Here is a 17746-nt window from a genome sequence, read left to right as displayed (position 1 = left end):
GCGTGTGTGTGCGTGTGTGATGAGAAATAACATATTCATCATCACATATATGTATAATAAAACTGTGTATTTCCTTCTTCTTGATCACTGAATAGGGATTTATAGCCAGCTATGTATACATTCTATACATTCAACATTCTATCCACCTTTAGTAAGAAATACTGAAGTTATTTTGTCATGCTACAAATCAAACAATAACCCAGAAACAGAAAATTACTTTTCTTTATCTGGGCAATGCATCATGGGCTATTGCTATTCTCGTGACCATCGGTTGTTCATTACTTTTAATGAAGTGCTGTGTAAAGGACAGAGGTTAGAGGTCACCGACATTTTTGTAAAGGAGCTACTTTCTATTATACACTTTGCATTGTAGCAGTAACAAAAATGTTAGATGCATCCTACTGTAATATTATTATTTGTATTATTATTTTGTTTATTATTATTATTACTATTATCATTATTACAAAATAAAATTGAAATTAATTACTGGTGAATGGCAAAGGAGTAAAAAAGCTAAGCCTGCAGCGACACCCTGTGGGGAAAACATAAATTACCCAATAGGCAGAGTAATAATTTTGACCCTCGTGTGTTTCTGTAGAAACACGATCATGTCTGCTCCCTTGGTGGTAAGTTACCCTTGACGTTTCCGCTTATTACTCGAGTGCAAAATGCGCAACACACGTTTATTTGCAACAAAATATTTGGCACTTTTAGTCAATACTATTTTAACCCTTATCTGTGTTTTCCACATTCGTGTAGGGGTTTGTCCTGTTAGCTAACGTCTGTAAACATAGTCTCTGCTACAAACACGGTTCTTGTGCATTGCCATGTCATTAATTGTGGCGGTATTAGTAACTATATTTACCACTGTTCACTAGTCTCTACTCGGATGCTGTCTACGGTCATCTCGGCTCATAGTTGCTAGGCGACCATGGAGCTCCAGCCCTATGAGCTCGCCTCCCCTGCACACAAGGCTGCTCCTCTACCTCACCAAACGCTTCTATGACGTTGAGATGTTTCTAAGATTGAAGTCTCTGATGAAGAGGAGAGGGCTAAAGACGGAGAATGCGTAAGCAAATGTTCATAAAACACTAGGCAACTTTTTAACCTTCACAAGGGAACCTGATTTGATCATCTCTGTAGTTTTGTATTTACATATGCAACTGTTCAGTGTTTCAGTACTTTATACTCAACTTGCTGTTCTCTAACAAGGATCTGAGTGGCAAAAGTCTCCATCAATCTGTCAAGATTCAATTTGTTTCAAAACAAAACAAATTATCATACTGTTCACAATTTGACACCACAAGACCCAGATGACACCTAAAAATTAATCAACAATACTTTGGCAATGATAGGCTTTCAAAAGGAAGTTTGCAGAGGTCCATGGCCTTAGTGTCATCGTGTACTTTTGTTGCCACAAGGGAATTTTGATTTTTTGTGATTTTGGGGGAACATCTGAAATGTTCCCAAAACATTCCTGACCTTGCATGAACCCTGATGAACTCTGATGTGACTGTAACATTTGCTGCCTTTCGAACACACTCGCAATTGCTCGGGATAGGGGCTTTGGATCTGCACATTGAAAACTTTTGAGAAGGTCAAATTAATTTCAACTCTTAAGGTTAATTGTGAGATTTTACTCAGAAATTGCAAATGTGATATTTTCTGACTCACGAGTATTTGTATTTCTCTCAGTTACTACAGCTACACTCAGAGCCTTTATGGAGCTGACATTGCAGCAGCCTACTACACTTTGTGTTTGAAGGGTGGATTCCGGTACGTGCCATTTTCCTCTTCCGTGTATGGAAACATAAATATTTAAAAAAAATCTCCCTTATGTTGAGGACATGAAAGGATGGGTTGCCTCATCCGTCAAATGACAAGCAGTGAGGTCATTCTGCGGGTGTCGCTGTCTTGTGTGCTATACGTATTATTGATTCCTTTTCATTTTAGAAAGAAAACACATATCTGTCATGTGTCCTCAGGTTTGCTGGCCATTCAGAATGGTACCGGGCAGACCGTAAGGGCAAGTTCAATTGGGATTTCTTGAATTACAAAAACACACCTCTCGAGGAAGTAGACATGAGCTATACAGTCATCAACTACATTGGACTATCCAATTTGGGTACTAGTCTTTCCCGTTTTCAGGCTTTTTCAAATACTATATTTTCCATCATTATTGATTTACTTCATCAGTGTGTTTGGTGCTTTTTCTCTTTTAGAGAGGCAACGGTCTTTGCGGACTCTGTCCGTACGAGGATGTCCTGAGGTGGATGACTGGTTCTTGGCTAGACTCCATGTGTTCCAGGACTCTCTAAAGGAGCTGGACATCTCTCATTGTCCACGCATCACCACAGGCGGCCTGGTTGCCCTGAGGAATCTCAAGTAGTTCACACTCATGAGAGAGACATTCAACTAATTGATATAAATGTTCATTTTTGATGGATGTTCCTTTTTTTTGTGTAACTTTCTTATTACAGGGGACTGCGGCGTCTGGACGTGTCGGCCCTTCCGAGGATTTCGACACCTGGCTTGGTGATCATCCTGCTAGAGGAGATGTTACCACAATGTGAGATCATTGCTTCTGGTTACGATTACAATTTAGAGCAAGTTGAGGAAGAGTGCAATCAGGGGTAGAAGAAAATTAAATTGCATTGGGAATTAGACACAAGTACTTTGTTGGTTTCAGTATGCATTAGATTATTCAGGTTGGATTAGATTATTCAATTAAGTCTTTGTATGAAAACCAAGGTATTTGTTACTAAACTGTGTACAAAGTATGTTTTTAATAAAGGCTGATCCAATTTGAGTCAGTATATTATTTGTAAATGCATGTCTCTTACATTTTAATCTGAGTCCTTGCGAGGCTTGCGTCATGGAGACAAATTATATATCTATATATATATTGCAAGGCTGAAGAAACACACTGCTCAGGTAGGAACCAATGAAGCCTGTCTACATAACGAACACGGATGATGTATTTTGACGGACAACAACATAGGCGAACTAGCCAATGGCTAAGTACCCCAGTTGAAACCTGTCACGACGGTGTAAATCCAGTTTCAGGGTTAAAAGCGGTCCTTATTTAAACCCTTTTGTTTAAAAGGGTTCCATAGGCGAATAAATGTCCGAGGCACCAGGTGAGACATCTGTGGTTTGACATCTGTGACATCTAGGCGTGGTTTTGTTTCTCTGGCTAACCTCGGCGTTATACTTGGGAAATTCCATAAAGATCCATTTGAATTAATGTTTGTTTTGCATTTTAGAACCTCCTAACAGCAAAGAAGGGGAGGAAACTACATCCGAACCAGAGGTAAATAATGATGAATACGTGAAAAATACAGTCGATGCTTGTGACAGCTGCGCTGTCGGTAGCTGACACGGCTAATCGGCTGCACTCATTTTTATGAAGGCAAAAAACGTTTTGATTTTATGGAAAAGATGGAGAATGAAACTTGAAATCATTCAACACAAAATATAGAATATCTACAACAAAACTGTTCCTGCTTAAACCTATCTGATCCCGGGAGTTTCTCGTGTATGTCCTGTGGCACGTCAAGAAATACCTCGAAAGTGTTTCTGGATAATCCAGTATGAACATGTTATTTTTGACTGGTTTGAACGATTCAACTGGTTAAATATGAGTATGTTTCTGATAGGAGCCATCTGACGACAGCAGTGAGGAGGAAGCGACTGGAGACTCTGAGAGTATGACATTATATTGTTTATTTACTTTTACTGTTTATTGTCTGCCTAGTGAAACCAGTCTACATTATTTAGTCATGAATAATTTACTGGAAAACAATCATCTTTGTTTCCTTTTTCAGTAACATTTAATGTTTTTGCCCCCAATTTATTATAGTAATTGAACTAGACCACAAACAATGCTGGCTTGAAGGGTGTGCATGCTAACCATCATGTATTGATCTCTTATCCTGCCAGTGGACTTCCTGCGGAACTTGTTCTCCCGCAATCTTGGCATCGGCTCCCCAGAAAAGTTTTTGGATGACTTGACTTTGGAAGGAGTGGCCAAATATATCCTGAGTGGCAAATGTCAGTCTCCCTTTTTGTACTAGTGACCCTTATGAATATGTTTACTAAGAGATTCTCCTTACAGGTAAAAACATCATCTGTATGGCTGGAGCTGGTATATCCACTTGTGAGTATTCCACAAATAAAACGTTTCGTAGAAGTAGACAAGCATTTGATAATAATGTACTGGGGGCCACCATTTGAAATCTGTATAACTCCAGCTGCTGGGATTCCCGATTTTCGTTCACCTGATACTGGACTGTATGCAAACCTGCAGAAATATAACCTGCCCTACCCGGAAGCCATCTTTCAAATAGATTACTTCAAGGTCAGTCTGTTATGGTAAAAATAATTCAATGACTACAACATAATATAAAAACATAGTATGTACATTGTGACCCTATTTTCTGCTCACTCACTTCACTAGTATTTTATGTGTAGGGGCAAATATGTTTTTGCTTTTCACTGACCCAGTTTCCTTGTTCTATCCAAGAAACATCCAGAGCCCTTCTTTGCCTTGGCCAAGGAGCTTTATCCAGGACAGTTTAAGGTAGAGTGTAGGCCAACATAAATACCACAATATCTTCTAAATGCTTTCAATGATATCAGCAATGGAATGGATTTTTGTGGTGATTGTTCTCCTTTGTTTGACTGTTATTTCAGCCGACCGTGTGTCACTACTTTATGAAGCTGCTGAAAGACAAAGGCCTCCTGAAACGCTGCTACTCACAGGCAGGAAAATAAACTCACTTGGAGCCTTCACATAATAAATTGCACTTGCCACCCTGTTCTTTTATCAACCTTGATGTGTTGATGTTCATTTAGAATATCGACACCCTGGAGCGAGTGGCCGGGCTTGAGAGCGGGGATCTTATTGAAGCTCATGGTACCTTTTTCACATCCCACTGCGTCAAATTCACCTGCCGCAAAGAGTACAACTTGGACTGGATGAAAGGTGAATTTATACCATCATTTCATTATTAATTTATCCGAGATGAACAAAAACGGGTGGATTTTGCGCTTGACTCATATTCCACAATATTACAAAATTAATTATATATTTGTAGTTACAATATTAATCAGAACATCATGTTTATAGTCGTAGTGGGGGCACCTACAACGTATTCCTGCAAAGAAAATGTTAGGGTTGACTCCCACTTTCAAGGACGTGTGACTATTATTAATTGAGTTAGACTTATTTTTTTGGGACTAAAATCTCTTTCCTTTCTTTGTAGAAAAAATATTTTCTGATGATATTCCCAGATGTGAAAAATGCAACAGTCTGGTCAAACCAGGTCAGTTTTTGCTTCTATGTCTTTTCATTTCTCCTCCTTTTATTCCTGTCTTGCTCTTTTGTTCTTGTAATACTTGTGACAGATGTGTGAATTTATATTTCATTTTAGTACAACAATACAAGGCAGTGATTTCAAAGTGTGGTTTGCATACCACTGCTGGCACATCATTGAATATCGTTGCAATCAGTTGAAACACCATCTCATTATTTATTTAATATTATAGTACAGAAGGAAAGCCGCTGGGACATTATACAGTTTAAATTCCAATCATAGCTTCATCTGTATTTTTTTTTTCTTTTTTTTCAATACGAAGATATCGTCTTCTTTGGAGAGAGCCTACCGGTGCGGTTCTTCACGTCAATGAAGATGGTGAGTTCATGTGGTAGCTGTTAACATGTTTTGAAATGAGGTATTGCATAGTGTTTGCACTCGTTTCCTTTATACACCTCCAGGACTTTCCACGTTGTGATCTTCTTATCATCATGGGGACATCTCTGCAAGTCCAGCCTTTTGCAAGTCTCATTAGCAGGTATTAAGATTTCATCCTCTTTAAACTCAGATTACACACAGCAACCTTGCTTTTTATGCTTTGATTTGTGTTTTTTTTGTTTTTTTTTTACTTTAACCAATCTTTCCTGTTCTTTCTTCTTAGGGTTTCCAAAAGCTGCCCAAGATTGCTCATCAACATGGAAAAAACAGGCCAGGTGAGATGGAGTATAACACTAGCAGTATTAAAGTCATTATTACAATGAACACTTCTAGGCCAGAATATCTACAAGCAGAAAAGAACTAGTAAGTAGGATGGTGACTGAGCATGCCTTTTGGAACACAAACTAGTTAAGTGAGCACTGTTTATGATCATCTATCTGTACTCTTGTAAACCGACGACTTATCACAATATCTGTATTTTTTTCAGTTTTTCTTTTAGTTTTAATTAAGTGTCGGCTATTTTTTGACCAACATTCTTTTTTTTTTTTTGTGCAGGGTGATCCTATGTTAGGTCTCCTGGGTTTTGGAGGAGGAATGGATTTTGACTCGGACAAGGCTTACAGGTAATGCCATTGTTGTTGTTTTTTGTTAGCATTAACAACCCCAGGAAGCTGACCCATTCATAGAAACACAAAAAACGTATTAGTTAGTTAGTTTGTTAGGAAGTGATCCATCCAAAAATGGTGACAGTAAAGTAACTGGAAATAGATGTCAAAACATTTTCACCTTGGTGGCGGTAATGGTTTGGTATTTAATATGTACCTTGTAGCGTATACCAGCAGAGGGCGTCAAAGAACTATTGAATGAGCTCCATCTCATTTCTGCAGGAAAAATCTGTTTTCTTAGAGTGGGTTTATGATCGATCTATTTATACCCCTATAACAAATCAACATCATAATTTTCATAATTCCAGGCTCACATCAAAAATACAAAATAGAAGATGGGCCACAGGACTGATTTTGATTTTCATGTTTTATTGCTCTTGTTTACTTGGCCCCAGATGTTTGGGAATTGATCATGACAAGTATTAATGATACGTTCACTTGCTAGTTGTCACAATTAGTCTGCACCATGACCCATCAGCCATATTACATCAAGAGCAAATTCTGTACATCTGAAGTGTCAGCTTAATGGATTTGTTTTGTTTTTGCAGCAGCAGCAGCAGCAGTCGGAAATGGTTTAAACCGTTTCCTTCTGCTCAGTCATAGGCGTTGGATATAAATAGACAGCACAACAGGCTCTAAATCATACCTCAAAGTTTCCACCATATTGGAGGTGGAGAAATGGACCATTGTTTTAATTCACTTACTGCTCGGAGATGTAGCAAATGTTTTACATTCAAAGACGGGCAAAATCGACTTGTTGAAGACTTTTGATTATATCTGACCATTGTAAAGTAAATTTATGAACAGTATAGATGATATTTTGTGTGTTGTCTCTTTTCACCAGAGATGTTGCTCATATCAGTACATGTGATGATGGCTGTATGGAACTAGCTAACCTGCTGGGATGGAAGGTAAGGCACCTTTGTATTTCAATCTGCATTATAAGTAGAATAAAATATTTTCCTCTATTGGGAAAATAATACGTGTTAGTGCAAAAAAAAATGTCTCTTGTGTACAGGCGGAGTTGGAAGAATTAGTGAAGCGAGAGCATTCCAGGATCGACAGTCAGGACAAGGACGCAAAGTCGAGTGAGAGCAAAGGTGCAAGCGCTTCAGCAGTGGTGTAAGGAGAAGTGAAGTCTTTTGGCATGCTTAGCAGTTCTTGATGAATTATGAGCTATGGATACAGATGAAAGTTTCAGTGCAGGCTTACATGCTCCCAGAATTCCTCACATACCATGCTTTTGTAATTTCTATGCACTTAAGTTAAGATAACTTGCTTCAGATTTTCTATGAATGATCATATGCTATCTCATATCATGCAGCTCTATATAAGGTAATCTGCACGGGTTGTTTTTACTCGATAAACAGTAAGATTTTTCAACTGCTTTCAACAATTTACATGAAGTTGACAGAATTTGGACAGTGGAGGGTAAATACATTTACTACAAGAGTGGCAAGCTGGAAAAATTTCCAGATATTATGGTGTTTCTTTGTTTGTTTCTTCATCAAATTATCTAACATCACTTCTGTTGGGATGGTCCTACTTAATTTATTGTATTCCTTACTAACAATGTCATTGTAAGTAAATGGAATGGATTGTTAATATATTAGTGCAATATGATGAAGAGGTTATAATGTTTATTTTTAACTCACATGCATTCACTGTTTTGGTTTATATTTGCCCTATTCAATAACATACTGTGCGTGTTGCATGAAATAACATTGTAATTAGGAGTGACTATAAGTATAACTAATATTGTATATAAAAAGTCATAAAAACTAATATCTGGCAATAAATTTTATCTTTGTAATTCATAATGTTTCTTCTGTCATTGAAGTGTTAGTGAAATGAACTGAATCAAATAACTGACCACCCTGCTAGTGCTTGCAAAAACATTCATTTACACAAAAACATCTGAAAATTTATTCATTCTACCAAGACATTTTGGAAAACATCAGGAACAGGCCATTTTGTCTTCTCGCATGGCTGTTAGTTACTCTTGAAAAGGAGCCGATTCATAACGCTGTGACCAGTTCATATTTTCTTCAGTCTTCACTTCCTGTGTGTAGAAGTAATTGCCAGGTGTCCCAAAACCTTTGCACAGATCATGTATATCTCATGTATCACTTTTTGCACTTGTTGGCTTCGAATCATTTTATAAATAAATTAGTAAAATAACTAAAATCACACAGACTATTACTTGACTTGTAGTTTAATTGTCTTTGACTATGGACATGTAAAAAAACGAATCACGTTGCTGCCATTAAAAGGAAGACCACATTTGTCTATAACCAGGTGCAATACAAACAGTTTTTCTGTTCTGCACAGACTTCCAATGCAGTGCTAACCACATGTAGACAGAACGTAACTAACCCATTTCACATCCTGCTCTCTTACATGCAACAATAGGCAGCAGCAGCAGCATGAGTAGGGGACAAAAGATTCATCAGTGGGGTTCTTGGAAGATCTTTAACAAAACAGTGAGCTTCCCATTTTTAGTCTGTGCTGAAATAAATTGTGCCATACAGAAAGGAAGAAAGGATTGCGTCATGTGAAGGCTTTTGCAAAATAGCTAGAAGACCAAGTGAATCATCATGAACTGAAGTTACTCAAAACATGTAAGTAGAATTCTTTTCATCCTAAAATCAGAAGTCACTGAAGCTTTTTTTTTTTGGCTACATTGTTTTGTGTTTTTTTTAAATGTGCCTGATTCGTACATGTGATGCATGTATTTGCAGGGAGGGCCACAGTCCACTTAATGGGCCATCCATCACGAGGAGGAGGAGGAGGACGAGGAGGAAAATGTCCCGGCTGGAACTCCTTCGAGACTGTCAGAAAGCCTGGTTCCCAGCAGCACCCTGGGACAGAGAGCGGGCCCATTCGGCCCTCTATGGAACACCGGCTGGGGTGAGCTGACACCTTACACACGTGATCACAAATGCTCCGTTACACTTCATAATAGACAATTCAGTGAAGCATGTGAAAAGTTATGTCCAAACACAACCTCTGTCCACACATGAATTGCAATATGAAATTAAATTGTAGTAATAGTTTGCAACGGTATAAAACAATTTTGTATTATAGCACGATGACTTTTAAGATTTCATTATTTTATATGGGTTAAAAAATACAAACACGTGATTTACACCTATGCAAAAATATTATCAAGTTTAGATAGGCCTATACTCTATGTCATGATCAAGAAAAATAGAGCATTGGTCAACAGCACATTTTAATCAGAGATTAATGTGTGTCCCTAAAAGCAAATCAGGTTTTTGAGCTATTTCCAATTTCTTTTTTTTTTTTTAGGATTGACCTATAAAAGCTTGCACAATGTGGATTTTACCATGCATTGTAAATTATAGCTATGACATTACAGAAAAAAAAATCCACCCTTACAGAAATGTTACCAAATGGATTACTATAGTACATATTTTATTGTTGCTGACATGCTAGCTTGACCAAAACACAGGGCCAGAAAAATTTATACTTGCAGCTGTTATTCAAAAGTTCTTCTATTATTATTATTTACTCACATGATTATATTTGATCATCATTTGTTACATTCTCTGCCCTTATTTATATGAAAAACACTTGGACGTTTGCAAATAATATGACGCACTTCTATTCTTTTTTCATAAAGTGTGCAAGTGACCTTCCTTGCCCAGCCCATACTAAAAATGCACAAGTCTCAGCACTAAACAAAGAGTTCCCTTTTTTTTTAGTAGACATCCAATAACAGCACGCGTTACTTTCTGGGTTGATAGCAGAAGTAGTGTTGAATATAGGCAGGCTGACATCAATGCAATGCATGCTGAAAGAAGATGAGGACATAGCAAGGTACATTTTCCATATGTTAACAATGCCTTTGTCTCATTTTAAAAGGTGTCGCGTTGATCTGTGCATATGTCAAGTAATTGCGGGGAACAGTAAATCCGTTTAAATTGAATGTTGAAGGAAATATAGGGAGCTTGTTGCACAACTGTCGTATTATTTCTATTGTGACTTGCACCCATAACCACTGCTGTGTTTCGCATTGTACACAAGCCACTTCCTCTGTCTGCTTGTGGGAAACTAACACATTCAACAAGTTGAAGATTAAATGAAACACAATTATGAGATCAATATTGCTGTTAAGGAAATGGGATATTATTGAGATGTTTGTCAAAATGATCTTTATTGTAATTTGTTTCAAAATTATTTTGAAACTATGTCAATATATCGATGTAATGTCATCGTGAGAACAAAAATGTATTCCGAAAATACGGCAGTCTAGACAATGACGAGTTAACAAACATCAGTTTTCCTACTTTTGCAAAAGCCAAAGCAGCTCATTTTAGATTCTAAAATACATATTTACTGCGCATGCCATATTACATCTATTATATATGATGCCTCTCTTGATGAACCGATTCAAGTGAGAGCCCTCAAAAAAAAAAAACCCTTTCATACAGCATGTGAAATCTCTGAGGTTTATTGAGAAACTCAAACACACTAATGAGTGAGACCATCAAGGATCAAAGATTTGGGAATATCTGTCAACCCACAAAACGTGGAAACATTTCAGATGCTTGTGGGACATTTACTGTGCAATTGGTTCACTTTCAAAAGCAAATGAACCTCGCCGTCATCCTTTCTACTTGTCTTCTGATTTCTCATTGCTAGTGGTTCTTGTCATGTTTTTCCTAAACGTTTTTTACCGGCTAAAATGAGTCAATGTCTCCCTTTAGAGTTTTGTGGTTGTGAGGGACTGTGTGACATCACTGCCCAAGTTCCTGTGTGTGTCTATGGGAGTAGACAATGAAGCTCTTCTTGAGTATCATATCACATGTGCAGCCACAGGTACGGACAAACTTGCTCGCTGATCAGATCACAGTGTTAGGAGTAAGTCAGTTGGATACATAGCCATCAGTTTATCTTCTTCCAAAGAGGAAAACAACCACTCCATAATCATTTTTTATCAAACGATATTCAAGCTGAAATATTTAATGGTATTTTTTTTTTTAGTCCATGAATGTTGTCCCAACATGTGTTATAATCTAATGACCAGATTTTTATCTGAAAAAAAGTTGATTGAGTCATTATTTGCAGGTCTCCTCCACCCCTCAGAAAAAAAAATATTTCAGTTTCAGCACTTGTCACAACAGACCCAAAATAACTGTGTGAAAATTTGTGGTTAAGAACTGTCTTAGCCACTTGACACCTTTATTCTTACTGGTAAAGCCCTGTGTTTATCACAAATAATCATTTTTTTTAAAAGGTTTTATCCTGTCCACTATTTCTCTGTCAGTTTTTCAGCTGTCGGGGTCTCGTCTTTGTTTTTCTGATTTGGCTAAGCTGGTGTTCTTCTACTCTTTGACCAGGTGAATCTTTTTTTATTTTATGCCTTATTAATACTGGGACTTAAAAATGTGACCCCTTCAAGGTTTATTCAAAAAAATAGCTATACCGAATGCTGAGGGGGAAAAAAAATGATTTCAACTGCCTTCTATCATTTGTTAGAGACGTATTGGCTCTCTGTCTAAGAATTCCTCACTGGATGGACAATGTGACTGAGTGCACCAAAGAACATCTTTCTCAGCTTGAACCCGGTGAGTCTTGGTTTCATTGTCATGCAACCAATCATCTATTCTAATCAATGACCAAATCTACTTCTGTAATGCAGAAGCCTGGCTCAGCAGCACACCACCTGACCAGATTTCGGATGAAATCACGCACATGGAGCCAAACACCGTCATGTGCTCCATACAGGTACCATGATTTTATTATTATTTTACTAAGCTGTTGAAACTGTGCGCCTGTATGTGTTGTTATATCCAAATGCCATCCTACGAAAACCGCTCTGCTCGTGTGAATGTAAATTTTCTTTTTGCACATTATCCATAATGCTTTTAATGTTATTCATTGGCTTATGTGTTTCTCTAGCTGACCTCAACCAATGGGGCATTGTGTGTCATCAATCCACTCTATCTTCATGAACATGGCGATGACTGGCTTTCATATCAGGCGAATTATAGACAAGAACGACGCCTCAGTTCCACTCGAACATGGGCTGGAGCGAGCCTGATGAGCAAACGAACCGTTTCCTTGGACCAAGAACCTTTAGTTGCCACTACTGAGTGCTCAGGTAGACATTTCTTTTTTTAATCTTCAGTGTGTCTTTGTAGTGTTTTATAGGGTTTGTGTAATTTGTGGACTATGCAAGTGGATGATCAGCATAGGATGAGGGCCAAACAGCTTATTAATGTTCAGGGAGAGCCAAAAGGTATACACAGCTTGTTTGGAGTACAGCAATTTGCTCTAACTTCTTTGTGTGTATCTAAATAATGGAAATATGCTCACACCAAAGCCGCCTCTCGCTCAAAGTCAGCTCACTTGTGACTTAAATGTGGACATTTCCAGAAAATGTCAAAGTCAAATTGGCAATTTTACAACTGCAGGAGTTATCACGCATCTTGTTTTCTAATTGCCGTGGGTACATGTCATTTACGGCAGCATTCCTCCCTCTTTGGCCTCTGCATAGATGACACATGAGGTGAATAAATAAATTTGTTGAGCTGCTTTTTAGACAACAGCAAGTTGTCCAAAATTACTTAAATATTGAATAGTTGGACTTGGACATGCTTTCAAATGTTTGAAGAAGGTTATGTAAAAGCATTTTTTTTTTATTTTCCCCCAAAAGCCAAATATCTCTAAATAAAAATGTATTTTTTGTGTTATTTCCAGGATTAATCCGAGCCAAATCAGAAGAGTCCCCTCCATCAGTGTCTGTCCAAGAAGGCGTAGTCCTCAGGCATTCCAGCAAGAGTTCCACATCGAGTCTTTCCAAGAGAGCCAGCACAGGGAGCTTACCTCTTTCCACTGAGCTGCTGAACAGTGGCAGCCATGGGCCTCACACCCCGCACAGGGTGTCCTGGATCGAGGATGGACCGTGGCCGCCTCCAGCCCAAAGGCCCTCCTCCTTTCTTCAGGCTCCGTCGTCTGAGCTCGACTCACTGTCCATTAGCAGTATCGAAGAAGAGCAAGAAGAGCAGTCGCCAAACCCCACGGCGCACCAGCCGTCGGCACAGCGGCTGGCCGACAAAGTCATACATCGCTTCTCAGCGGTGGGCCAGGCTCTCGGCAGCCTGGTGTGTCAGAAGAAGAGGTTGGCCAACCGCGTGTTGGATCTTAGCGAGAAAAAACGTGGCTTGTTTGCAGATGCTGTGAGAGAATTTGTGGAGATGACCCTGCAGAGAGCGACTGACCCTGGGGGCTTAATGGGGTCAGAGTTCTTACAGGAATTGAGGTCATCACTTACTTCGCTGAGGGAGACTCTCTTGGACTACCCTGATATCCAGGCACTGCTGGACAGTATGGCCGACTTCAGTGACTCGGAGATAGGTGAGGCTGTTTCTTTTTGTAACAAATTTTTTTCCCTCACAAGAGGTTCAGTAGTTTTTAGTTATGTGCAATTGCATTACAGTAATTCATTATGTTTCAGCGTGCTTTGGAAGACAAAAATGTTATGTTTAACTTCTTAGTAAAGTCCAATATATTTGAAGAATATTCTGAGCAATGTGGGAGTTTTCATATTTTTATGGGTATTAAAAATAAATTGTAATCGTTGTTTTTTTATTTTAACATTCATACATTGATGCTACAACTACTTCTAAAACAGCTACAAATTCCAATCATCATCATCATATTCATACTAATGAAGATGGTCATACAGTTTTCAAAAAAAAAGCAACATTTAAAATGATACATATGGACAAATGACTCATGGACAATTTGACTGCCTTTTTGAATTGTCACTTTCAATCTTCTAATATTTCTATCCGTGTGTCATTTCTTCAGACTCCCTGGTAGAGATGTCAGTTCATAAGGTGGCCCTTAAGCCCGTGTCAGCTCACATCTACTCTTACATTTACGTTTGGCGCACCGATGACGGCAGTCTACAACGATTGCAGAACAAACAACGTGCTTTGGTAGACAACGGCGTGGAGGCGCTCGGTGGCGCGGCCGGAGTCGGCGTTCCTGACTCAGTCACCCTTGAGCGGATCCAGCAACGGTGGTTGAGTATGCACGAGGCCTATTCCCCAAACAAAAAAGTCCGGATCTTGCTGAAAATCTGCAAGAGTATCTACCACAGCATGAGTAGCAATGCCAGCTCAGGTAGCCTTTTTTTTTAAGAGCATTGAAAATCCTTCCCTTTGAGCTTCTAAATGTCTTTTCTTGCAGATGTGGTGTTTGGAGCTGATGATTTCCTACCTTGCTTGACGTGGGTGCTTTTGCGTAGTGAGCTGGTCAATTTGCAAATAGACACCGACTACATGATGGAGCTACTGGACCCCACACAGCTTCAGGGAGAAGGTATGGAACACGCAAAAGCAGTGCAGTACTACCACAACACATAGTTTGTTAAAGATCCCAGTGCTTTTTCTTCATCCCCTCATCAACAGGTGGTTACTACCTCACAACTTTGTACGCCGCTCTCTACTACATCAGCAGCTTTCAGCCACGCTTGGCCGCCCGTCAGCTTAGTGTGGAAGCCCAACATTCTCTCAGCCAATGGCATCGCAGGCGCACCCTTCACAGCAACCAATCCCGTCGCAGTTTGCGACGACAGACCATCCGCAGACAGACGAGTCCTAAGAAGTTAGTGCGGGCTGGGGAGACAGAGAGCGGGGATGTACATGAAAGTGGCAAAGATGAACCACAGCAGGAAACACAAAGCAGCGCAGAGGTTGAAGGTCAAGACCACGGAGACCGGGACACTGAATGAAGATTGTGCTTTAGAGTTTGAACAAAGGACATAGGATTGAACATCATGTGTGTGATGTTTGCAAAACTTGCTTAACCACATAAAAGGCAAACTGTGGCTTGAATTCTTCTCTCCAAAGTAGGCTCTTCTAATAATCCATTAAAATAGTGCAATTATGAGTCTGTATACTGGATACCAGCTTTGTCTGCCACATAGTACAATATATCTGAATAGGATTTGAAAAATAGGAGAGAATAACTATAATCTCATAATATAATTGTCTATCATATGTCAAATTATAAACGATTGATCTTTTCAAAATCTGAATAGACTGTCTCACATTAATTAGTGGATGATTCATCCTTCATGTTTCAGAGAAAATGAGAAGCGTAGATTTATTTGCTGCACGTCACTTGTTTTTGCAGTTGCAGATCTCGAGCCGGTGTCTTCTGGTTTCAGAATGACTTCCGGTTTCAGTATGACTTCTGGTTTTTATTGTGACTATATCTGGTCCGTAAGATGTTTTGAGCTCTCAAAAAATTGCCCCATCCATCCATCCATCCATCCATCCATCCATCCATCCATCCATCCATCCATCCATCCATCCATCCATCCATCCATCCATCCATCCATCCATCCATCCATCCATCCATCCATCCATCCATCCATCCATCCATCCATCCATTTTCTGACCCGCTTATCTTAACAGGCGCATATTTCTCCCAGAGCCTGTTTATTAGTATGGTGGAAACACAAAGAAACTGTCTGTGTGGTTTTATACTCCCTCTGTAACACTACTACCCCACAAAAAAAATTTCACACATTGATGTCGTTGACAGTTTTACACTTTCTGGAGTCACCATCACCCCTATTTCCTCTGATTCACCAAACGCACGCACGTGCGCACACACACATATACACACACACAGACACACAGTGTTTTGGGTCAATTTAGGAAAAGTCACCAAATTTCACTTTGAAAGAATAACATGAAATGTAATTCTTATTCCTGTCAAACTTTTTACCTTGACTTTTTACCTTACTGTATATTTTCCAGCCTTTTCTGTTTTGTTAAAAATAAGGGGTTTGATATCTTGAGGATACACAAGTCAAAGTAAAACTTGGATAACCTTTTTAATTCTGTGTGTAAGAAGAAACATGCATGAAGCGTAAGCACAACATGAACTCAAACGTTTGTAAAAAGACAGTGATACAAACATACCACAAGGGGGCAGTAATGCATCTATGCACCCATCCATAGCTATACTGCTTGTCCTGTTAGGAGCAGGGGTTACCACCATGGTAACCAAGCAGCACAACTCCAGCTTACAGGAACAAGAAAAGGGTCATTAGAATATATAAAAATAAAATTAAAAAAAAAAATTTGCCAAGATTTGCATTTTGGAAAAGTCTTGTTTTGATATTATTTGATTTCCTACCTCGTTAGACCAAATTTCCTATTTTAGAAGTGTCCATCAAACAGGAAACACTGCATTAATCAATTAAAATAGCTTTTGAAAAATGCTTACTGCTGCAATTGCAGAAGCGTGTGTTTTACATGCTTCACAAGCATCGCAACTTTTAAAAAGATTTTCAGAATATAACGCACCATGTCCTCAGCTCTTTTCGTTTTCTACACGAAGAGGTTTGCATGGTTCAAGTTTGAGTCAGTGGCAGTAGCTGTTGCGGTTTTTGGCTTTTTGAAACAAACACAATCTAAAGTGCTACTTGCTGATGCTGTTGTCGTCTTGACTTGGTCGGTACAGTAAAGCAGATTCAAGCCAATTAATTCTCTAGCAGTGAAGGCCTTGATGAAGTTAACAAGGAAACTGGCTGAGCGCATGATTGGTTTAGGAATTTATGGAGCCTTAAGGACATGGAGAATTTTTTGTGTCAACTAACTTGCACTTAGGAAAAAAAACAATGTGAGATACAGTAGAGATTAAGCAGATAATATTCCCACGAGTCAACTGCCGAGCCCTCGCATAAGGGCTCAGGTATTGCACTTGCATTTCCAGGACGTATTAATGAATAAACAGCAGGTGAGTAGGTGAGTCGTGTGTTGAAACCTGCAACCACGCACATATGTTCATTCTGAAAATCAAGGCCAGAGATGCGACAAAAATATGGACCTAAAGACTAAAGTGAATTATACTTAGGTTAGGATTTTCTGATTACATTCAAACATTGTAGCCTTAAAAAAAAAAAAGAAATCATATAACACCCACAACCTCTGGAGCCAGTAGTTTTGCCGACCTATTTTGGAAAAAGAAAATGTATATACCATGACACTGCATTGTAATTTTGTTATCAATCACTGTGTAATCAACAGCATGTATGTAATAAATGCATGCACATAAATTGTGCATGAACACATGTGAACAGTTATGTAAATGCGACACACAAACAGCTCCATGTACACACATATGGAAACGTCTTAACGCTGAATTCTTAATGACCGAGCCAATCAAATTTGCCTAATGAGACATCTGGCTTTTTGCCTGCATGTTGATGTCAAGCACTGAAACAGCTGGCAACACACACACACACATGCTCACACACACGTAAAAGTAAAA

The 17746-nt window shown here is 38.9% G+C and overlaps 3 protein-coding genes across 4 annotated transcripts; all 3 read left to right on the top strand.

The window, feature by feature from the left end:
• Positions 1-556: 556 nt before the first annotated feature.
• Positions 557-2791, top strand: dmac2 (distal membrane arm assembly component 2). Its single transcript, XM_085916675.1, has 6 exons — positions 557-626; positions 879-1069; positions 1696-1776; positions 1986-2125; positions 2223-2385; positions 2481-2791. Exons 1-6 carry the CDS (start codon positions 609-611, stop codon positions 2635-2637), a joined length of 750 nt encoding a protein of 249 aa, XP_085772801.1. The 5' UTR covers positions 557-608; the 3' UTR covers positions 2638-2791.
• A 179-nt stretch (positions 2792-2970) lies between these two features.
• On the top strand, positions 2971-8241 carry sirt2 (sirtuin 2 (silent mating type information regulation 2, homolog) 2 (S. cerevisiae)). Its single transcript, XM_085916763.1, has 16 exons — positions 2971-3140; positions 3267-3313; positions 3660-3708; positions 3943-4053; positions 4118-4159; positions 4254-4360; positions 4526-4582; positions 4696-4764; positions 4858-4987; positions 5268-5327; positions 5641-5696; positions 5780-5856; positions 5980-6031; positions 6312-6379; positions 7266-7332; positions 7440-8241. Exons 1-16 carry the CDS (start codon positions 3125-3127, stop codon positions 7545-7547), a joined length of 1116 nt encoding a protein of 371 aa, XP_085772889.1. The 5' UTR covers positions 2971-3124; the 3' UTR covers positions 7548-8241.
• Positions 8242-8822: 581 nt separating this feature from the next.
• rinl (Ras and Rab interactor-like) lies at positions 8823-17746 on the top strand. 2 transcript variants are annotated; one of them, XM_085916760.1, is made up of 11 exons: positions 8823-9042; positions 9163-9331; positions 11155-11266; positions 11715-11787; positions 11927-12015; positions 12090-12175; positions 12350-12551; positions 13151-13807; positions 14264-14581; positions 14648-14779; positions 14869-17746. In XM_085916760.1, coding segments are annotated over exons 1-11 (2163 nt in total). In that variant the 5' UTR covers positions 8823-9040; the 3' UTR covers positions 15192-17746. The 2 variants fall into 2 exon arrangements, with proteins under 2 accessions (XP_085772886.1, XP_085772888.1); XM_085916762.1 differs by lacking the exons at positions 8823-9042; positions 9163-9331 and adding an exon at positions 10166-10264 and having other exon boundaries at positions 14869-17745.

This window comes from Syngnathus leptorhynchus, chromosome 7 (genome assembly GCF_054491065.1).
Source record: "Syngnathus leptorhynchus isolate UIUO chromosome 7, UIUO_Slep, whole genome shotgun sequence".
NCBI classification, from domain to species: Eukaryota; Metazoa; Chordata; class Actinopteri; order Syngnathiformes; family Syngnathidae; genus Syngnathus; species Syngnathus leptorhynchus.
Note: the sequence above shows the minus strand (reverse complement) of the source record. Positions and strands in the feature narration are given on the sequence as shown.